The sequence below is a fragment of the Papio anubis genome, chromosome 1 (genome assembly GCF_008728515.1).
Source record: "Papio anubis isolate 15944 chromosome 1, Panubis1.0, whole genome shotgun sequence".
NCBI classification, from domain to species: domain Eukaryota; kingdom Metazoa; phylum Chordata; class Mammalia; order Primates; family Cercopithecidae; genus Papio; species Papio anubis.
In genome coordinates, this window is record NC_044976.1 from 188,265,603 (window position 1) to 188,289,296 (window position 23,694).

A 23,694-nucleotide genomic window follows, 5' to 3' on the forward strand; every position below is an offset into this window, starting at 1 on the left:
TTTTTTTTTTGAGACGGAGTCTCGCTCTGTCGCCCAGGCTGGAGTGCAGTGGCCGGATCTCAGCTCACTGCAAGCTCCGCCTCCCGGGTTCACGCCATTCTCCTGCCTCAGCCTCCCGAGTAGCTGGGACTACAACTACAAGAATTTCTAAAGCTGTTTTCCCCATGTGTGTTCCTTGGTAAAACTGCTTTATAAATCGGGAGCAATGGCTTCTGGAATGGAAGCCTCCCGTCTGAAAACTTCCACCAGCCTCCTTTTTGATAACTCCCATTTTCCTGCGCAAACCATGCCTTCTCGTTGGATGAGTAGTTAGGAGTCTCTGCAAGGGGAGGCTCTAGTAAGGGCATAGTATAAGTCTCTTCTTTCTTTGTTATTTCTGTCATTGCAGCCGTTTTTTTGCTTCCTTGTCTGCTTTTCTGTTTCCTATAGCCTTATCACTTCCTCTTGTTTGATGTCCTTTACAGTGGATAACTGCTACTTCCTTTGGAGCCCATACAGCCTCTAGGAGCTGCTCTATTTCTTTTTTGGTTTTTATTTTCTTTCCTTCGGTAGTTAACAGTCCTCTTTCTTTGTAAATGGCTCCATGAGCATGCAAGGTGGCAAAAGCAAATCTTGATTCAGTATAGATGTTCACTGACTTTCCCTTCACTAGAAGTGGTGCTCTTGTGAGAGCTATTAGTTCTGCCTTCTGTGCTGAGGTTCCGACCAGTAGAGGGCAGGCTTTGGTCACTGAGCTTAATCTGCATATCTGGCCTTTCTGATACCTTCAGATATGAAGCTGCTTCCATCAGTAAAACATTCAATGTCAGGGTCCTTTAGAGGCTGGTCTTTCAAGTCTTTTTGGCTTGAAAAGACCTCATCTACTGTTTCTATACAGCAGTGGTACCCTGGGGCATATAACGGGGGCTTCCCATGCTCCGCATATTCTATTGGTAACAGTGTGGCCAGATTTAGGGTATTCACAGTCTCTAAGGTGATGTATGGATTCTCACATAGGAGGCCTTGGTATCTTAGCATCCAAGGGTTAGAGAGCCAACAGTGTCCTCTCTGTTCCATCAGGGTGACAACTGTGTGGGGCACCCAAATTATCAGCTTCTGTCCAAATGTGAGTTTGTTAGCGTCCTCAGCTAACAAGGCAGTGGTGGCCAGCACCTTGAAACAGGGTGGCCATCCTATAGCCACCAAGTCTACTTGCTCAGACAAATATGCTACAGGCTGATACCATGACCCTAGCATTTGCACTAAGACCCCTGTAGCCATTCCTTTTCTTTCATGAACATACAGGTAAAACGGCTTTGCCATATCTGGCAGCCCTAGTGCTGGTGCCTGGATTAAGGCTTTCTTAATTTTCTTGAAAGCCATATCTTGTTTCTTTTCTCAAAGGAGGGGCTCCTTTCTCCCACCTTTCGTTGCCTCATTAAAAGGTTTTGCTAAGAGTGAGTAGTTGGGGATCCACATGTGGCAGAAACCAGCTGCCCCTAGGAATTTCTGCACTAGTCACCTTGTGTCTGGCTGAGGAATGCTATAGTCTCTTTTTGCTCTTGCCCAAGCGCACACCACCCTTGGGAGATGTAAAATCCAAGATACTGGAGTCCTTGGCCACAGATCTGTGCCTTTTCCTTAGATACTTTATAGCCAGCTTTCCACAGCACTTGAAGGAGACTCTCTGTCCTTGGATACATTCCTTTCTGGTGGGTGCAGCTAGCAACAAATCATCTATGTATTGCAGCAAGACACATCGGTCCTAGGTGGCGTGAAAGCCTTTAAGTCTGAGGCAGGTGCTTCTTCGAAGATAGTTGGGGAGTTTTTAAATCCTTGGGGAAGTCTAGTCCAGGTATACTGAGATGGGCCCCACTCAAAGGCAAAGATATCTCGGCTTACAGGGGCCAAATGAATGCAGAAAAATGCATCTTTTATGTCTAAGCATGTGCACCAAGCGACACTAGCAGGTATTTGTCCAAGCATAGTGTACGGGTTAGGCACAATAGCATGCAGTATAGCTGCCACCTTGTTGACTGCCCTTAAGTCTTGTACAGGTGGATAGTCACCAGAAGGTTTTAACACCGGCAATAGGGGAGTATTCCATGAGGAAACACATCTTTCTATTATTCCAAACTCAAGGAACCTTTTTAAGTGTTTTTCAATTCCTCAATTGGCCTCCATGGGAATGGGATATTGGCGGATCCACACTGGGTAGGTTCCTTGTAGTCGCTCTACTATGACAACTGCTTGATTCACTGCCAGCCCCGGGGGATTGTCTTCTGCCTGGACTCCTGGTAACTTAAGAAGTAAGTCTGTGAATAGTTTTTCTCCTTCAGTCACACTCTATCTTTTTCCACACTCCTGGCAACTACTTTCATAAAGTCTCCATTCCTCTGTTTTCAGGAACGTGAGTGTTAATACCATAGCCTTTCTTTGCCTTAGGCTTAAAGTCATGTCTCCACTTGGTGTAAAGGAGATCTGAGCCTGCAGTTTTTGTAATAAGTCTTTTCCCAATAGTGGCTCTGGGCAGTTTGGTAAGTATAAAAACACGTGTTGAACCTCTTGGTCTCCAATCATACATCTTTTCGATTTGAAAAAAGATATCTTTTCTGTGACCTGTGGTCCCGATAATATTAGCATAGTCTTTTGATAACAGCCCAATTGTTTGAGTCGCAACCAAGTGTTCAGCACCTGTGGCTACCATAAAGTCTATTTTTCGGCCCCTTACCACCATTGAGACCATAGGCTCCTTGAGGCCTAATGAGATGGAGTCTGGTCTGTCTCAGTCTTCAAGGTAGCCATTGGCTCCTGCCAGCCCAGTTAGATCCATGTCGGATCCTACTACACCTTGCCTGGCAGTGGAAGGAGGCCCTGTCCAGTCATTCTGTCCCTGGTTGTTGTCCTTGTCCTTTTCTTTCTCTGGACATTCATCTTTCCAAAGCCCTCTTTGCTTGTATCTTGCACATTGATCTCTCTCTAGTCTAGGCCAATCTTCCTGACCTGTCCTGGTCTCCTGACCTGGGCTAGCTTGTCCTCTTCTGTGACTGCGTCCACGACCACGTCCACATCCTCTTGCAAATCCAGTCTCTCTTTCAACCAGGGCTGTGGCCAAGAACTCTGCCTTTTCCTTTGCTCTACGCTTGGCCTCCCGCTTTGCTTCCTCATCTTGATTTACAAACATTTTGATTGCCACCTGGATAAGCTGGGAAATGTTCATACCTTGAAACCCCTCCAGCTTCTGCAACTTTCGCTTAATGTCATTTTGTGCCTGACTCACAAATGCCACATTAACCATGTACTGATTCCCTGCCACTTCTGGGTCAAAAGGTGTGTAGAGCCGGTAAGCCTCACAAAGCCTCTCATAGAACTCACTGGTGCTTTCATCTGGTTTCTGATGAACCTCTGAAACCTTTGCAATGTTCATTGCCTTTTTCCCTCCAGCCTTTATTCCTTGTATTAGAGCCTCTCGGTATCTCAGCAAGTTCAGCAGCCCTTGCGCCTGATTTGGGTCTTTTCTATGGTTCCTTGTTTTGTACGAGCCACTAGAGTCTTACAATAATCCTCAAAGCAGGACTGTAGCCATTTTGGACAGGTCTGAATCACACTCAGCCAGGAGTCTAAGTTTGGGAACTGATCAGGGTGCCCAGGCTGTTTTCTGACCCCAGTGACAACCTGAAACACTCGGCCAATTATTTCTTTATCTATGGTTCCCTTGACTGGCTACCTTACATTAAAGGAGGGCCAGTCAATTTCACAAAGGGTTCTTAGCCTCTGTGGTGTTAACTTCATTCCATAATCACCATAAAAACCTTTCTTAAAGTTCTTCAACATATATTCTAATGGAGTTGGCTTTGACACTTTTCCTCACATTTCCTCCCTCACGGCACACTTTCACTCTCACTTTCACTCTTGGATTCACCAGACCAGGTCCTATTACTGGAGGTTAGGATGCTGCTTAGCCAGGTCACAGTCAACTACTGCTGTGAAGCTATGAAGCTAATCCTCTCAGCCTTACGCAGTGACCTAGGTCTGGCTAGTCCCACACTCAGCTCGGAGGACACAGTCTGGACTAAGAGATCTGCACCTCCCCACATCACTCCCTGTGTTGGCCTCTCCCAAGACCATCTCTTTTACACACTTTCACACACCTCCCCTGCCCCAGGACTCCTTATCAGATGAAACGAGCCTCTCTCGTGTCCCAGGTAAGCCTAGTTAGGCTCCCACATTCACACACATACACACACCACTCCTAACCTAGGACTCCTCATTGGATGAAACGAGCCTCTCTTGTGTCCCAGATAGGTGCACACAAACCCACACACTCCCAGTTGGGGTGGCAAGCCACTCTTGTCACCCTGCCAGCAAGCCCTACCTTGCTGCACTTGCTGCTCTATCAGCCCATTTTCTCCGTTCTTCCAGTTCACGTTAGTGGGGACATGAGGTTCATCCAAATTGGCAAGCCACTCCTACCACCCCCAGCTCCTCTGTTGGATAAGTGGTTGTTCCCTGGGAGGTGATCAAGCTCCCTTCCGTCCTTATGGGATGGACTTTCCTAGGGGCCAACCTTACTGCAGTTCAGTAGTCTGCCTGCGCGCTGCTCCTGTGACTGTCCTGCAACTCCCGAGTTGGTTCCATTTGCACTGTCAGGGGAAGGCTGCAAGACATGGGAGAGTCGTTGTCCTTCTGGGCTAAGTCTTACGCAGTGGTGCCAAGGGTCCCACAACTCCCATGTCCTGGGGCCCTAGCCCACAAGCAGAGGAGACAGAATCCTGCTGTCTCCAATCCCGGACAGGCCGCCAGAAATGTGGCGGGACAATCAAAGATGGGAGAGACTGAACAGTGTGAGTTCAGGAAAGGTCTTTATTAAAAGGTGATCACCTGGCTCAGTAGGAGTAGCATCCAGGGAAGTTTGAGCCCCAGACAAAGAAAGCAGCCACCTTTTATGCAGTCAGTGGCCACGAGCTACGTGATGCAGAAAGTGTACTCACAGAAGCAAGAACAAAGGCAGTTGATCAGTCTTTTACATTTATACTGCATGTTCCACATCTCTGAGAAACCATGTTTCTGTATTAACCTTGTAAGTTTGCAGTTGTGCTAGGGAGGTGAAGCAGGAACTGGCTGAGCCCCAGGGAATGTGAAACTAGCAAGTACAGATAAGGCTAGCTGACCACAGAAGGAAAAACAGGCTGTTAGTAGTCTTCTCTAACTTAGACTATGGGGGAGCTACACTACACTTAGCTTTTGAAGGGAAAAGTAAAAATTTTTGGTTGTCTTTGATTATACTTGTACAATTCATGAATTCCTTCTACAATGTCAGCAAAAGAAAAAAAAAATCAGTTAAAACAGTTGTGGGTACCTACATAGCTTGAGGGTTAAAAAATGAAAGCTTCCCCAGAACTAGATCACTTGGCTTCTTCTGGATTGGGGGTGGGGATATTGTAGGCAGCCAATCAGAATGAAACCAGGTTGGCAAGAAACCAATGGGAAGTAGGCATGGAAATGGATTTTGGTGTGATATCAGTTGGTAGTACTGTCCCTAGCAAACAGAAACATAACTGTGCATTGTATTTTGGGATTTTGAGAGTCTTCATCTCAATTTCAACTTTGAAGCAGCTTAATCTTTAAGGAACATATCTCTGATCTGGGTAATTTGTAGAAGAACTTAATTTGAGGGTCATTACACATGAGGATAGCGGGAGTTGAAGATGCCAAGGGCCTGAAGGGCTACTTGAGGGACAGGTGAAGTGATTTGAAGATGTAGCATTTTGAATCTCTTTCTGGCCCATCCTCTGCTTCACACCAGAATCATTGTGACCTGTAGACCAAACAAGTACAAAACAAAGGACCAAAGATAAGCCTTAAATATTATTGGAGATACTTGAGGAACCTCTAGGATTTTTAGGTTAAGGCTAGCTGCAAGGAAAAATAAAACAGAACAAATCTTTCTCAGGACCACTGCATAGATTCGCATTGGTTACATCCTATACAGAGCACCAACTGAGGTGGGATACTGGGACTGAAATCCAGCCTGGTAGTCACATGCCAAGCCATGTGCCTTGTTGTCAGGCTTCATTGCTCTGAGGAAGGGGGACTTTTTCTAATTCACTCAAAGGCATCATATGATCAAACCTCAACCTTGGTCTTTTCCTTTATTTTTAGGTTATTCACCCTTATCCTCACTCCCGACCTTAACTGGTGTGACTCAACTTTGACTTTGTTTCCCATTTGCTATCTTTTATTTGAAGGGTGCTGAGAGAGGAAAAAGAGATATTAGGGTGGGAGTGGTAAAATGGAATTCGAGAATGATTTATACCCACAGAGAAGGGGGAGCATAACATTTATCCTTGCTCCTTTCCCCTCAAATAGTTCAGCCCATCAAATATTTTTGGACAGCCTATCTCATGCTACATACTACGTGCACAGCCTTAAGGAAAGTTCGGGCCCTGGCCTTTGAGAAACTCACTGTCCAATGGGGAAAGAAAGCACATTACTATATCATTACAATGGTAAGTGCACCAGTCAATGCACCCCCTCTCTCATATACATGTAACAGTACAGGGAGTAAACAGTAACATTGCTGTTAGTGTTCCTATAAAATGTTCTTGGAGCAAAAGGTAGGGCAAGAGGTATTAATGTGTGCCCTGTGACAAGAAGAGACATGTTCAGACAGATCTGAGTGTGGCACAATCTTAGGTAGAAAGGGTATGGATTAACTGGGTCTTGGTAGGTCTTATGTTCTTTTTGCATGCTATACAGGTCAGTGTGCAGAAGTGAAAGTGTCCATAATAACCAAACCACTCCATCAAGTTAGGTCTGGGGAAAAGCAGCAGCAAAAATGAGTTCTTACATCCGGGCACAAAACAAAAGTAACGGACCTGATTTACTCTGCGGGCAGCCAGCTGACTACCTTATTGAAGAGCAACATTTCACAACGCTTGTATGTTTCATTGTTGTTTTGGGAGGTAGGTGGTTGTTTTGGAAACTCATCTTTCCTCTGCCCTGTGAACCTTCTGTCAATGGGGAAAGCCATCACAACTACATAACATCAAAAGAAGGGGCCCAGTGAACTGACAAGACATGAGTGAATACTGTCAATCTCGCTTCATTTAATTATAAGTAGTGTCTATTCTATATTCCTGTATTCAGTAACATTTGCTGAGCATGGTAGTGAGGTAGACATGTAAGAAGAACAACTTAACTTCAAGGAGCCCTCTCATGGGGGAGATTGGCAAACACATAATTACTACGCAATGTGTTAAGTATAACTATAAAGGTGTGGTCAAGATTCTCTGCTCACAAGAAGGAGGAAGAGCTGTACACTGCCTGCCTGGCCAGACCTAACCTGACCAAAATATCTGAGGTGAGGGGAGGACAATGGGATCAAACACACAAATAGAGCCCAGGCATACAATTCATGACTTACGTAATTGATGTCATTCATTTTGTCCATTTTATTATGGCTTTTGGTGTGATCTCTCTTCAGGGAAGATAAATAACCCACCCCAACCCCAAGAAGAAAATTAGGAAAGACTTCACGAATAAGGACCTCTTAAACAATGATTGAGAATTCAACAGGTATAGAGAATGATATTCATGCAGATCGAGTTACATATCCAACACACAGATGGTTTAGCCCACAATTCAACACTAGGGATTAGGAAAAAGGAAAAATAGCTGCTTTAAAATCCTTTCTGGAACTAGGAATACTATACAGAAACAAATAAACAAATGTGTATAAACTCCTTCAATTTTACCCATTGTATCAAGGAGTGAAATTGCTTTCTTTGGGAATCTTTAATATACTCACTAATGACCTTGGTTCCTTTTGATATCACAAGGTGCTGATGACCATGGACTAGCTCTATATCCTTTGTAGAGACAAATGCTCCAGTAGTAAAGAGCATTGCAGAAATAGTGTAAAAAACATATCTTTATCTGGTCTTACCTATAACAAATACAGATGCTCCTTGATTCTCAGGTTGTGTCCTAATAAACCCATCATAAATTTGAAATATTGTAAGTTGAAATGCATTAATACAGCTAACCTACTGAACATCATAACTGAGCCTAGCCTACCTTAAAAGCTTTCATAACACATTCGCCTACAGTTAGGGAAAATCATCTAACACAAAGCCTATTTTATAATAAAAGTGTTGACTATCTCATGTAATTTAGTAAATGTTGTACTAAACACGAAACACAAGAATAGTATGAGTACTCGAAGTACAGTTTCTACCAAATGTGTATCACTTTTGCACCATCCCAAAGTAAGTCGAGGCCTTCTGTATTCAATTAATATTTAATGATGTGGCTTAACTTATAACTGGAAGTCAGGAAATGCAGAATCTGGGATGCCAATGAATCTTACCCTAGGCATAAATTAATTGTATTATAGTTTATATATTGTCTCTAGAGGCAATGAAATGAATAACTTCAGATAGAGTAGAGGTTTCAATGCAAGAAAGTGCAGATAGAGAATAATGAGTGGCTTTTGTTACTAGTGTCATGAAGGCAGTTTTCTCTATAGTTAGAGCTCAGTTAAATGTGTTTCTGGCTTTTGGGAAAATTTTAGAAATATGTCGCTATAGCTTAGGATGAGGAATTATTAATAGAAGGTGTACTATGTAGATGTAAAATTGGGCTTTCCGTAATTTCTCACCATCAGATCCATTAGTAAGAAACCCATACATTATTCTGATGTGTCACTGGGCAGGCAAACTGGAAGCAGGCAAATCTGTGAGAGATGCCTCATCATGTGTCATATCCTTAAGAGACAGCATTTATAACAGATGTCAGTGATTCATCCACAAGAATATGACACTCAGAAGTTTAAAATTAAATAACTAGAGAAAAGAAATATTAATTAAATTGCTTTGAAACTTACCATGTTTAAATAACACATACATGTATTTCTTTAGGGCTTTTGAAGATGTGTTTAAAGAATTCCGAAGTCATTGTTTTGACAATTCTTTCTCTTTCGGGATTTGTGATAGGACAGATGGCCTACAGTTCTGTTGAGGTACTGTATGTACAATAAATTAGAGACTAAATTAAAGGGAAAAATGCCAAAAATAAAGTCCACTCCCATCTCATCCCTGAATGCATGGAATGTTTTTTCTTATGGGAACAGCTACTCAAAAAGTTCTATCTGGTATTTAAAAATTTGAAAAACAAAAAAACCCCACAGTAGAGGACATATCAATTAGGGAAGCTTCAAAAGAGCAGTAATAAGAGGAAAATGTGCCCAGGTGATGGCTCACGCCTGTTATCCCAGCACTTTGGGAGGCTGAGGTGGGTAGATCACTTAAGGTCAGGAGTTTGAGACCAGCCTGAACAACATGACAAAATCCCATCTCTACTAAAAATACAAAAATTAGCTAGGAGGGGTGGCCCATGCCTGTAATCCTGGTGACTTAGGAGGCTGAGGCATGAGAATCTCTTGAACCCAGGAGACGGACGTTGCAGTAAGCTGACATCACGCCACTACACTCCAGCCTGGGCAACAGAACAAGACTGTCAAAAAAAAAAAAAAAAAAGAAAAAAGAAAACAAGGAAAGAAAGCAAGGAAAGACCATCCCGGCTAACACAGTGAAACCCCGTCTCTACTAAAAAATGCAAAAAATTAGCCGGGTTTGGTAGTGGGCCTGTAGTCCCAGCTGCTCTGGAGGCTGAGGCAGGAGAATGGTGTGAACCCGGGAGGTGGAGCTTGCAGTGAGCTGAGATCGCGCCACTGTACTCCAGCCTGGGTGACAGAGCGAGACTCCGTCTCAAAAAAAAAAAAAAAAAAAAAAAAAAGCAAGCAAGGATAATGTGTTTGCATTCTTGGGTTCATCATCTGCTTCTGAAGCCTTGCTCTGGCTTCCTTACCCTGCACACATACACTGGCTTCTTCCCTGCTCTTGCCTTATACAAGGCCTGCTTATAGGTTGAGGTAGGAGAGTTGCATGAACCCGGGAGTCTGAGCTTGCAGTGAGCCGAGATCACGCCACTGCACTCCAGCCTGGGCGACAGAGCGAGACTCCGTCTCAAAAAAAAAAAAAAAAGGGCGGGGGGGACCTGCTTATAAAAGGTAGCAGTTATGTTCATCATGAGGCAAGGTCACTGCCAGATTAAATGTAAAACATGCTTCATATAATATGTACCATAGATACAAGAAAACATTCATTCACTATCAACCTAGTATTAACTTCTGATTTCAACTGCATAGCAGTGTGATCAATAACAATTTGCCTCCACTCATTCCTTTATTTTTTTAAAATGGAGATAATGCTTGTACCCATCTAGGATTGTAAACGCTTCTTCCCAATCTTCTGAAATACCACCAGTACTACTAGCTGACATCTTTAGAGTGTTTAATAAGTGCCAGGCTCTCTTTTAAGTGCTTTGTATTTATTAATTTATTAGTTTATTAACCCTTGAGTTAATTTATTCACTCTAACAGCAACCCATTGAAAACAGATACTCTATTTCCATTTTACAGATGAGCAAACTGAGGGATAGGGAGGTGAAGTAATGAAAGTTAAACTATCGATTGGGCCAAAATAAACTTTTTAGGAGGGAACATTTATAGCACTTCAATCGTTGTTGTTGTATTTTCCATTAATCTGTGTACAACCTTCATGATTTATGTCTTATGTATACAATCTGCTATTTTCTATGAATTATTTTTCTCTACTGACTCACTTAAAGATTTAAAAATCCTAAGCCAATGTCTGTGAAACAAGTACCTGTTTAAGATTCTTTCCCTCACCTAAAGCGAATTGAAATAAACATCTAACAGTCAAATTAAAAAATGCTTACCTGTGAATCACCAAAAATATTTTCTGATATCACCAACAGTAGGGATACTACTTTTGAAAATACTGATTGCACACCACAAGCAGTGTTTGTGTAGCCGAAAACCACTCAATTCTCTGGTGAATAGAGGTCTATATAGATAACTTATCTGGATGGCTAGATCAAGCAATCTACCACAAGACCCTTAAGACTGCCCTTGTAGATACTCTCTCATTAGCTGTATACTGAAAGATTCTAAAATTTATATTGATTGACATAGCATCAACCTAATTTCTAATACTTGGAAATGGTAGCACACTAATTTCTTGTTTGTCTTTGTTACTTTAGGTGCACCAAATTGTCTACCCTCTTCTAAAAACATCAAGTTTTTCACTTTATTCTTACTTTTCACCTTTAATTATATTTATGGTTGCTTTGGATGTAGACTTTTATATACTCAAGAATATGTTTTGGCAGGTAAGATCACATTTAAAACAAAGTATGATCAATTCTTGCTTATGCATGTTGATAGAGAATATGGCTGCCTATATAGATGATTAATAATTCACAAAATCTCATATTTTATTTGTTTTGCCCTCTTCATTCTACAGAACTACTAACTAAAAAGAGTTGAAGGGAGAGGAAAGGAATTAGTATTTGCTGAGTGACCATTGTGACTAGGCATTCTCAGTGTAAATATCAGAGTAAACATCATTTTCATTTTGCATATGAGCAAATTGAAGCTTAGAGGTCACAGATAAGGATAATAAATGTCAGAATCTGGATTCTAGTCCCACATCTGACTTAATCTCAACTGTTTCTGTAGATTTGCCCATTTTCCCTGCAAAGATTGTTACTTGTGCCTTCTCTCTTTTTTTCTTAATCATACCTGTTGTACTGTTTTATTTCTTTTTTCAGAGAACACTTTATTTTGGTTTTATTCTGTTCTTTCTAACATCTTAAATTAATATTTGGTTCATTTTTAGCTTTTTTTGTTTTCTGTGTGCATTTAAGGTTTTAAATTTTCTTTTTAGTGGTATCCCACATGTTTTGGTTTTTAGTGTACTCATCATCATCCAGTTCTACATTTTCTTATACTTTTTGATCCATTAATTATGTAAAAATTGTTTTGAATTTTCCAAATATGATGTTTTATTATTATTTCTCTTATCACACCATAATCAGAGAATGTGTTTTATATGTCAATTCTTTGATTTGTGAAAACTTGCTTTGTAGGCTTGTACATGATTTTTTAAAATGTTGTGCTGTAAAAATGTATATTCTCTATTTAGTGTAGGGGTCTAAATTTGTTCAGTAGATTGTTTTATTAATTATGAAGTTCAATCTTCTATGTTTTTCCCAATAGTGTTTTTCAGTTCAATTTAATAAGTTTCCCCTATCACTGTGGATTTATCAATTTCTCCTTGCAATTACGTCAGTTTTTACTTTATACAAATAGAGGTTGTTATTAAGTGTCTACAAGTATTGCTATTTTTCCCAGTTAATTTTTTTCTTATTATTTAGTTTCCCTTTTATCCCAAATAATGCTTTTTGCCTTAAAACAATTTTATTTGGTATTACTACAGTTACATCAGCTTTATTTTGGTATTTGCCTGCTACAATTTTTCCATCCTTTTGTTTTCAAGATTTTGGTATGTTTTTAAGAGTATACAGTTGGATTTTTTTTATTTTATACAGGTTGATAATTTGTGCTTCTTTTTAAAAACTAGTTTAGTCCATTAGTATTTATTGTAATTAAAAATAGATTTAGAAGAGAAAAGATTTGAACAGATTTGAGACACCAAGGAAGATATATGGATGGAATAAAAACACTTGGAAAGATGCTCAACATGATAAGTCACTAGAGAAATACACACTAAAATCACAATGAGATACCACTGTGTACCTATTGGAATAGCAACAACAAACCTGTTAATGCCAAGTGCTGGTGAAGATATGAAGGCAATGAAACTTGCATACATTGTTAGAGAGAAGGCAAAATGGTACAACCACTTTGGGAAACAGTTTGGGAGTTTCTTATAAAGTTAAATATATACTTGCCACATGACTCACCAATCTCACTCCTATGTATTTACCCAAGAGAAATGAAAACTTATGTTTACAAAACCTCTACATGAATCTGTATAGTAGCTTTATTTATAACCTCAAATGTCTGGAAACAACTCAAACGTTCTTCAGCTGGTGAATGGATAAACTGTGGAACATCTTACAATGAAATATTACTCAGCAATAAAAAAGGAATGGAGTATCGATAGGCACAACAAAGAAGAATTTAAAATGCATTGTGCTAAGAGAAATAAGCCAGCCTCCAAGGGGTACATACAAATTATATAATTACATTCATAGACCTTCTAAAAATGGCAAAACTATAGGTCTAGAGAACATCATCGGTTGCTAGGGAATGGGGTTGGGGAAAAGAATTGGCCACAAAGATGTAGCATGAGGAAATTTTTGGGAGTGATGTATCTGTCTTGTTTCTTAGTTTTGGTGTGATTACATAACTGTATGCATTTATCAAAACCCATATTACTGTACACCCGAAGAGTAGATTTTACTGTTTATAAATTGAAAATAAAGTTTTTAAAAGAAATATATTTGAACTTTTTCTCATATATTATTTTATCCTTTTATTTGCCATGCTTTGTCTCATTCTTCCTTTTCTCAATTAATTGAATTAATTCAGTTTCCTTTATCCCTTTTGTTCCTTCTACTAATTTAAAAGTTTCATGTTCTATTTTTTGGTGGCAGGCATTTCTGGTTGCTTATCCAATATGCAGTCTCCCTCTCTTTCTCACTAACAGAAACTTAAAATTTTTCATTTGGTATGGCAATAGGTCTAGTGTAAAATGTCATATTTCCAAGCATCCCTAACAACTTTGGTACCCTAAGAAGATAGTTTGGCCAATGAAAAATGTACAAAAGTTTGCTGAATGGGCTTCTAGAAAGCCCTTAATAAGGGGGTTAAATCAGCTGGCATGTGCTTTTTGCTCTTTGCTTTACCTCTCTTTCTGCCTGGAGCCTTCCCAGTGGTCTAGAATGAGTATTCATCTTGAGATTGTGAAGTAGTGAACATGAGAACAGGCACTATATATGATTGAACATAAAGAGAAAAAAGAGCCTGGGTCCTTAAGAGCACTGGGAGCCAACATACTAACATAAGGCTGTTTATTCTGGATTTAGGGTTACTTGAGGCGCGGTGGCTCACGCCTGTAATCCCAGCACTTTGGAGGCCAAGGCAGGCAGATCACGAGGTCAGGTTTAGTAGAAACCCTGCTTTTACTAAAAATACAAAAAATTAGCCGGGCCTAGTGGCGTGTACCTGTAATCCCAGCTACTCGGGAGGCTGAGGCAGCAGAATCACTTGAACGTGAGAGACAGAAGTTGCAGTGAGCCGAGATTGCGCCATTGCACTCTAGCCTGGGCAACAGAGCGAGACCCCATCTCAAAAACAAAAACAAAAAACAAAACGACCAAAATCTCCATTTATTGACACTGTAAGCACTCTTTTCTGTTAAATGCAGTCAAAATTGCTATATTCCTAAATACAATTCTCTTACTGGTTTCGTACATTTAAAAAATCTTAAATTTTAATAATTATATTTGATTTAACAAGTCTAAAGCTAAATGTCTCTACCTTCCTCCAAATAATGCAGGAACTTCAGAATGCTTTAATTATCCTTTCTCATCTTATATTTCATTACATTATTGACATAATACTACCATCCCTGAAATTAGTCATTGTCATTATTATTGTGATTGTAATGTTTTAGGTACCAGTGCTTCTCTACACTCATCTAAATGCTTACCAATTTCAATTTCTTTGCTCACTGCTCCTTCTTGCATCCAACTCCATCTTTCCGGATTCAGCTTCCTTTTTCCTGAAGTTTTGCTCTAGCAGCTTTTTAAAAATTATATTTTTAAATTGGCTAATAATTGTACATAGTTATGGAATACATAGTGATCTTTCAATATATATAATGTATAAATGATCAGATCAGGGTAATTAGCATATTCATCATCTGAAACATTTATTATTTCTTCATGTAGGGAACATTCAATGTCTTCCTTCTAGCTGTGTGAAACTATATAATATATTGCTGTTAACTATAGTCATCCTGCAGTGTTTTAGAACACTAGAACTTACTCCTATCTAGCTGTGATTTTGTGTCCTTTCCATTAAAGGTCTGTGGGTAGTCATCTTTTTAAATTTAGTGGTCTTTGTGGCCAGCATATCCACTGTGTATACATTATCTCCTGCCCGTTAGTCACTTAGTAGCCATCTCAGTTATCAGATAGAACATACAGTATCACAGTGCTTGTGTTCATATAACCCTTATTTTACTTTCTAATAGCTCCAAAATGCAAGAGTAGTGATGCTGTCATGTGCTTATACTTGTTCTATTTTATTATTACTTATTGTTAATCTTTTACTGTGCCTAATTTATAAATTAAACATTATCATAGATATGTATGCATTTAAAAAAACTATAGTATATATAGGGTTGGGTACTATCCGTGGTTTTAGGCATCCACTGGGATCTTGGAACATATCCCTTGCAGATAAAGGGGGACTATTTTAGTTTCACTGTGATGTTTCTGGGTGTTAGTATCTTTTTATTTATACATATTAAGACTTCTTATGGTTACTAAATCTGAGAATTAATATATTTCATCAATTCTAGCCACATTTCGGCTATTATCTTTTAAATATTTTCTATACTCTGTTATTTTTATTTTTATTTTTTTGAGATGGAGTCTTACTCTGTTGCCCAGGCTGGAGTTCCATGGCACAGTCTTGGCTCACTGTGACCTCTGCTTCCTGGGTTCAAGTGATTCTCCTGCCTCAGCCTCCTGAGCAGCTGGGATTACAGGCATCCGCCACCGTACCTGTCTAATCTTTGCACTTTTAGTAGAGATGGGGTTTCACCACGTTGGCCAGGCTGGTCTTGAACTCCCGACCTCAGATGATCTGCTTGCCTGGGTCCCCCAGAGTACTGGGATTATAAGAGTGAGCCACTGCGCCAGGCTTGTTATTTCATTCTTAAATTCCCATTAGTTGTAGATTTTCCATCATATTCTCCATGATTTTTAATTCTCTGTCTTTTATCTCTCGGAACTCTATTGTATGTAATTTCCTCAAATTTAGTTTCTCATTTACTACTTTATCTTTAACAATATCTAACCTACTGCTAGGCTTAATTGAATCATAAACATTTTTAACCTTTATTCTTTTCCAATATATGCATTTAATGTTATAAGTTTCCCTTTAAGCACTGCTTTAACTGCATCCCTCTAGTTTTGATGCCTTATTTTCTTTATGATTCAGCAAAAATATTTAAAAACTTGGACAAAATGGGAAATTCCTAAAAATATGTAATTTGCCAAAACTTACACTAGAATTTCTTTTTATTTATTTATGTATCTATTTTTTTTTTTTTTGAGACAGAGTCTAGCTCTGTCACCCACAATGGAGCACAGTGGCATGATTACCCCTCACTGCAACCTCAACCTCCTGGGCTCAAGTGATCCTCCCGTCTCAGCTTCTGGAATAGCTGGGACTACAGGCACATGCCACCATGCCTGGCTAATTTTTTCTTATTTTTAGTAAAGGCAAGGTCTCGCTCTGTTGTCCAGGCTGCTTTCTAGACTTCTGGCCTCAAGCAATCCTCCTGCCTCAACCTTCCAAAATGTTAGGATTACAAGCATGAGCCACCGTGGCTGGTCTATTCTAGAATTTAAAAAGACCCAAATAGTCCCATAATCATTAAAAATTGAATTGGCAAATAAAAATGTTCCAAAAAAATGATACCTAAACTATTTTAAATGTAAGTTATGTGAACCAGTGTGAAAGATAACACCAATCTTATGTCTTAAAGACAAGAGTAAAAGGGGAAATCCTCCCACACTTACTTTGTTTTATTTTTAGAGACAGAGTCTTGCTCTGTTGCCCAGGTTGGAGTGCAGTGGTAATATCATGGTTCATTGCAACTTCAAACTCCTGTGCTTAAGCAATCCTCCCACCTCAGTTTCCTGAGTAGCTGGTACTACAGTTATGCACCACCATGCTCAGCTAATTTTTAATCCTTTTTTTTAGAGGTGGGGGTCCCACTATGTTTCCCAGGCTGGTCTTTAACTACTGAACTCAAGAGATCCTCTTGCCTTGCCTCCTAAAGTGCTGGGATTATGGGCATGAGCCACAGCACCTGGCCTCCTCCCTTACTTATTTTATCAGGCTTGTTTAACCTTAACGCCAAAACTATACAGAAATATTAAGAGAAAGAAAAAATCATAAGTCAATGTCACCCACAAACATAGAACAATTCTACACAAAATTTTGGCACAAATATATCCAGTAACATATAAATAATAAAAACATGATCAAGTTGTGTTTATTCCAGAACAAGTTAATTTAACATTTAAAAAATTCCTTAATGTAATTCATGCTCTTAAGAGATTTAAGAAGAAAAACCATATGACATTACGATAGATAAAGAAATAAAAGGACCTAATGGGCAAATTGTGGAAACCTCACAGAAAGTAAAACAAAAGACAGAGATGGAAAATAAGAAAAGGATTGAATAACACAACTATTTTTTTCCTGAGGATAATTTTGAAAAATGAATACTTTCTTATACTTGGGCATAAACAATGTGTGCATAGAAATTACAAAACTCTGTAAATCACTTAATCTCAAGCATTTCATGGCCTCCCCTTTCTCTATTGCAGAACTACTTGTTTTACAATTAATAAAAGGTAAAGGGGGAGATTTTCTGTGAATATTTTAGAGTCTTGGTATATAAATTTGTGTCATGTACTAGATACAATATGTCAGTAACAATTTACTTTCCAAACTAATCAGGATATGTTTTATATAGAAGCAGGAGAAATTTGCATTCTGTTTTAAGAACCTTTCAATATTGAGAACTATTGAACTAGAATAACAACAAGAAAGATAGTTGAGTCAGTCTTTTTAATAATAAGGTAGAATCTTGCTTATTTGAAAGGGGCAGTTTCTTTGTGGCAGGTGGTTAAACTAGAATACCTTTTAAAGTTATCTTCCAGGGTAATTGTATAACATTTACAACCAAGATCTGACTCTTAGGATATAAGTAAATGCCATCATGCCATCTTTAGATGTTAAGTCTAATACTGTGTTATGAATTGGTTCACAGGTCTTGTTAACTGGATTAATTAGCTTTTCTACAGCAAGCATCATACTTGGATATGTGGTTATAAAATTCAATAAAGCTTCATGGGATTTGCAATCTTGCCTACTCTTTAGCATCACCCTTGGCATTACAGATCCTCTCCGTTCTGTGAATTCACTAAAAACTATTGGTATGTCACATTTATTTCTCTCTCTTATCTTGAAAATATAAGGGTACATTATTTTCTTTTGATTACATTTTTCTTGCATGAATTGTGCACCCGGAAGAATAAGAATCCGTGCTTTTTTTTTCACTTTGAGAGGTAGAGCACTGACTGACTTGAAGGAGACAGTGCAAATAAGACAACCACCAAGGAGATGAGATAAATAGTGCCAATTATAATCTCCAAGGAACTTTTTCAGTTTTTTTCAAAGAAAATGTAACCTTCTAGAAGGTGATAAAAATTGGCATTCTTATTCTGTTCCAGTGAATTCTCAGCCACAAGGTAGATATTCTAAGTTGGTGAGTTTGTTTACCAATAAGAAGAAACATTAAAGATCCCTAACGAGACTATTCCAAGGCCTTGCTACCTCTTGTTAGAACTGCCTCCATTTGGAGTAGCTAAGGTTTGGCAGGTGGTGGAGGGGGTTATAGTTTATCTTCAAGAAAAGCGGTAAAGATATAGTCTGGCACTCAAATATATTACTCAATAAAAGCTTATTCCCAAGAGGACTTGGAGTCCTGCACTATTTCCCATATTATTTGGTAAGGTGGAAGATGATTTCACTCTGAAATATCCCCCTATTGTCAGGTTTTTTTTTTTCTTTGTTTCTTCTATAAACAACAACAACAACAAAAATGGGATACATGTGCAGAATGTGCAGATTTGTTACACAGATATATGTGTGCCATGGTGGTTTGCTGCACCTATTGACCTGTACTCTAAGCTCGCTCCCCTCACCTCCACCCCGCAACAGGCCCCGGGGTGTGTTGTTCCCCTCCCTGTGTCCGTATATTCTCATTGTTCAACTCCCGCTTATGAGTGAGAACATGTGGTGTGTGGTTTTCTGTTCCTGTGTAAGTTAGCTGAGGATGATGGCTTCCAGCTTCAGTTATGTCCCTGCAAAGGACATGATCTCATTCCTTTTTATGCCTACATAGTATTCCATGGTGTATATGTACAACATTTTCTTTATCCTCTATCATGGATGGGCATTTGGGTTGGTTCCATGTCTTTGCTATTGTAAATAGTGCTATAATAAACATGCGTGTGTATGTGTCTTTATAGTAGAATGATTTATATTCCTTTGGGTATATACCCAGTAATGGGATTACTGGGCCAAAAAGTCAGGTTTTATTAACACAGAAGTACCAACGTGAATGGCTATATGCTATGGTTTCTGTTTTTTGACTCAGAAATATTTTCCTAACAAATTTTAAAACATTGGTTGTATTTAGTGGAAATATACTACCTTATGATTGGAGTGAGAAACCTCCAACCTTTCCAGCATGTGATAGTCTTATTTTCATACTCCTAGCTGGGAAAACATAGGGTTTTAGGCACTTTTGGAGGTTCTGTTCTAAATTGTTACAAGGTAGATATGTTTCTCAAAGACTCTGATCCTGTTCTCTTTTTTCCCTTTGCTCCTGTAAGTACAGTTTCTTTCTGTCTTTCCTTACCTGTCTTATTCTTTCAACCATTTGTATTTACCTCGTGTTTCATTACCTCATTTTTCTTCCTGCTGTCCTTTCTGCACTCTCTTGACTGTAAATGGTTATAATAAACTATAAATGTTATTTATTGCAGTTTCAACATTCAATTTTTTTCAAAAAAAGGAGTACAGTAGAAAGTCTTCTTTCCTTTTCTTTTTTTTTTTTGAGATGGAGTTTAGCTCTGTACCCCAGGCTGAAGTGCAATGGCACGATCTTGGCTCATGGCAACCTCCGCCACCTGGGTTTAAGTGATTCTCCTGCCTCAGCCTCCTGAGTAGCTGGGATTACAGCTATGTGCCACTACTCCTGGCTAATTTTTGTATTTTTTAGTAGAGATGGGGTTTTGCCATGTTGGCTAGGCTGATCTCGAACTCCTGACCTCAGATGATCCACCCACCTCGGCCTCCCAAAGTGCTGGGATTACAGGCATGAGCCACTGCACCCGGCTGAAAGTCTTCTATTTCTTTAAGACAAAACTAGTGAAGGTATTGGATTGGCTCTTAATTTATATATTTTTTTATGTCAGCAACACTCAGGAGGTTAGATGGATTCTGGATCCAGTAGCATTGTCTCCTGATAAGACAAATTTGACTTAATTTTATGGGGAAAGTCACTCTCACTTGTTTTGGGTGTTGGCTGGAGCATCATATTGTCTCTGTGTGTGAATTAGATAAATGGTTCTTCCTTCAAAACAGTTTTCTTCTATTTAATAGTCATAATACATTAATTTTTTAAAGGAAAAACTATTTTTTGCCAAATGCCTAAAATTATCATAATATACAGAACTACAATTTCTATAATGTTACTGGTGTTTCTTTTGATGAGGTGCCTGTCTGCACTGTAAACCTGTGCAACCTAAATCTAAGGTGGACTGGCCCAGTCAAAAATGTAGTAGACGTTCATATGTAAGTTAAAAGGAAATTGTCTATCCATTACCTGTTTTAAAAGAGTGTAAGGGCTTAACTCTTATTTTAAAGCAAATCTGGAAGAGGATCTTGTAAAGAAATAAAATACAGAGTGTTAGTATGATCTCAGTTGAGTAAAAAGAACCATATGCTTAGAAAAGGACTTCAACTTTAAAATGGTTATATCTGGGTCATCATAGAATTATAGAAGATTTGTTTTATTCTTTTCTTTTCCAAATTTTACAATGAATCAATATAAATTAGGTCCACATTAAGCCAAAAGAGAAGGTGGAGAGTAATTCTTGTTGTGTCTTACTATTAAAAATATAAATCAAATCCAAAACTTTATACACCAAGCCTTATACCTTACTTGTTCTGATTAGTTCACCAAATGTGAGAGAAGAATTAAAGGATTTCTTCACCAGATAAATCAAATGTGCTAGTAGTCTCTCAACCTGTTTAACCAGTATTTTTATGCCTTCTGTCATAGTCAAAGGTAGTAACAAGTAGTAAAATGAGATGATTGTGACTGTTAATGACAACAGATTAGACACCGCAGAAGAAAAGATGAGAGAACTTGAAGATGTAGCAATAGAAACTATCTAAAATGAAACACAGAGAGAAAAAGACCAGAAAACATGAAGTGAGCATCATTGTGCTGTGGACAACTTCAAATGACCTAATGTATGAGTCCCTAAAAGAAAAGAGAGGGAGGAACAAAAAATTTGAAGAAATCCTGGAGAAAAAGTTTCTAAATTTGATAATAATGAAGGCTACAGATTCAACAAGCTCAATAAACTGCAAGCCCAAGAATTATAAAGACGACGACACAAAAAGCACATAAAAAGCAAATTCCTTAAAACCGATGATAAAGAGAAAATTTTAAAAACAGCCAGAGACAAAAGACACATTGTATTTAGAGGAACAAAAATAATGACAACAGACTTAGAATTCTACACTCAGTGAAAATATCTTTTGAAAGAGAAGGCAAAATGAAGACTTTCTTAAACATACAAAAGCTGAGAGAATTTATCATCAGCAGGCCTGCACTGCAAAATTGTTAAATGTCTTCTAGGCCAAAAGAAAATGATGTTAGATGGAAATTTGGCTGTGGAATTTTATCTACTCAAGCCTCTGGAAATCACACCCAATCTATTTTGGTCTCTATGTCTACCACGGACATTTCATATAAATCAAATCATAAAATATGTGACTTTTGTGTCTGGCTTCTTTCACGTAGTATAATGTTTTCAAGGTTCAGGTTGTAATATATATCAGTAAGTACTTCATTTCTTTTTCTGGAGGAATAATATTCCATTGTAGGGATATATCACATATATTTATCCATTTATCGGCTGATAGACATTGAGTTGTTTCCACCTTTTGGCTCTTATGAATAATATTATTATGAATATTTATGTACAAATCTTTGTGTGCACATACATTTTCAATTACCTTGGGTATATACCTAGGAGTAGAATTGTTGTGTCCTATTTTGTAGTTATTTCTAAAATGAGGTTATTTTGGAATCTGATTCAGGTTTATTCAAACTAAATGTGGTATCTTGAGAAGTATTTGTCTCATTCTGAAACTCAAGTACGGTTGAGACAATGAGCAATACAAGCAGTGCTATCGCCATGTTTCTTTGCCATTGCAAATACAGGAGGCGCAATATAGAAATATAAAAATGGTGATTGTGATTGTCTCGCAGATCTATCCCAGTCATAGTTGCCTTGTTTTTTCTTTTTTTCTTTTTCTATTCTTTCTCTTCTGTTTCTGCTTCCTGTGCAAGAACATTATTTTCATGTAGCATATTGAGTTATATTTTGTATTTCCTTTTTCAGGCATTTCTAAAATGTACATTGATCTCATTAGAGGAGAATCATTGATCATTTGTAGCATCACATCAGTTTTTTTTGGAAATTTTCGGGGCAGTGGAATCCGCTTTTCTATTTTTAGAGGTAGGAGCATTTTTTTGGTCTGTATGTTTTCTAAAATCATTCTCATTAAAATTAAAATACACTCAAGATGTTTAACTTTGCTGCCTTTTCTATACTTTACTTTTGTGCTGATTACAATGATATATGAAGTAACAAGAAAAAAATCATAGTTGGCCATCTGCATCCGTGGATGCAACCAACTGCAGATCAAAAATATTCAGAAAAACTCAACAAAAATAATGCAACAAAATATTCAGAAAAACTCAACAAAAAAAATGCAAATTAAAATACAATACAGTATAATAACTATTTACATAGAGTATTTACATTGTATTAAGTATTACAAGTAACCTAGAGATGATTTAAAGTACACAGAAGTATGTGCTGTAGGTTATATGCAAATAATATGCTATTTTATATCCAGGGTTTTGAGAATCTGCAGATTTTGGTATCCAAAGGGGTTCTTGGAACCAATGCCCCATGGATACCCGAAGGAGTACTGCATGTGTGTTCTTGCACATTAAGGGGGAAAGAACATTCAAAAAGTGTTTTAGTTTTTCTCAATACGCATAAATGCACGTGTGCACACATATAGTGTCACAATAGAGACAATATAGTGTCAGCTCGCTCAGACTTACTTCTTTCCTGGATCAATCTGGATGTCAGTGAGTGAGTGCGAAGAATTGGCTTGATTCTGGATTTGGGTCTGAGAGTGAAAGCAGAACATTCTATGCAGGACTGGAGAATCCAGTCCTGGAAATGACAAGAGCCAGATTCCTGCAGCTAAAGCCCACTGGGATATGAAGCTGTTGCCTTGCTAGGTTTCCAGATGTGTTACTAGTAGAAATGAAAAGGGGGGGAAAAAAATCACAGTATGAAGGGGGAAAATGTGTTTTTCTGATATACTTTTGTGATAGTCACAAGAGGAGGAAGATACTAAAAGGAGAAATAAATATTAATGAATAAAGAGGGGTGTGCAGTGCTTCACAGTGAGGGAGCTACCAGGCATTGGGGTGGAACAATTTTTGTCATTTAGGACTTTGTAATGTAGGACTACCCTTATAGCTACCCACTAACTGCCACTAGTGCCCCCAGTTATTGTGACTAATGAAAATGTCTCATCTTCATTTTCCAATGTCTCCTGGGCTGGGGGTAGGGGACATAAACTAACTGCAGGTTAGCAGTGACCTTGGGCCTAGTTAGCTTGGT

The 23,694-nt window shown here is 38.6% G+C and overlaps 1 protein-coding gene across 4 annotated transcripts in view; it reads left to right on the forward strand.

The window, feature by feature from the left end:
* The first annotated feature begins 4,629 nt into the window (after window positions 1-4,629).
* The window catches only part of SLC9C2 (solute carrier family 9 member C2 (putative)), a 97,008-nt gene continuing 77,943 nt past the window's right edge, over window positions 4,630-23,694 (forward strand). For 2 of the 4 annotated variants that reach the window (XM_009194432.4, XM_021930423.2), the window contains exons 1-7: window positions 4,630-5,627; window positions 6,349-6,488; window positions 6,739-6,944; window positions 8,901-9,001; window positions 11,107-11,235; window positions 17,952-18,117; window positions 22,390-22,506. In XM_009194432.4, coding sequence (XP_009192696.1) covers window positions 6,818-6,944; window positions 8,901-9,001; window positions 11,107-11,235; window positions 17,952-18,117; window positions 22,390-22,506 — 640 coding nt within the window. In that variant the 5' untranslated portion in view covers window positions 4,630-5,627; window positions 6,349-6,488; window positions 6,739-6,817. Of the gene's footprint in view, window positions 5,722-6,348; window positions 6,489-6,738; window positions 6,945-8,900; window positions 9,002-11,106; window positions 11,236-17,951; window positions 18,118-22,389; window positions 22,507-23,694 lie in introns of all 4 variants that reach the window. The other 2 variants (XM_021930419.2, XM_021930422.2) reach the window with 2 other exon arrangements.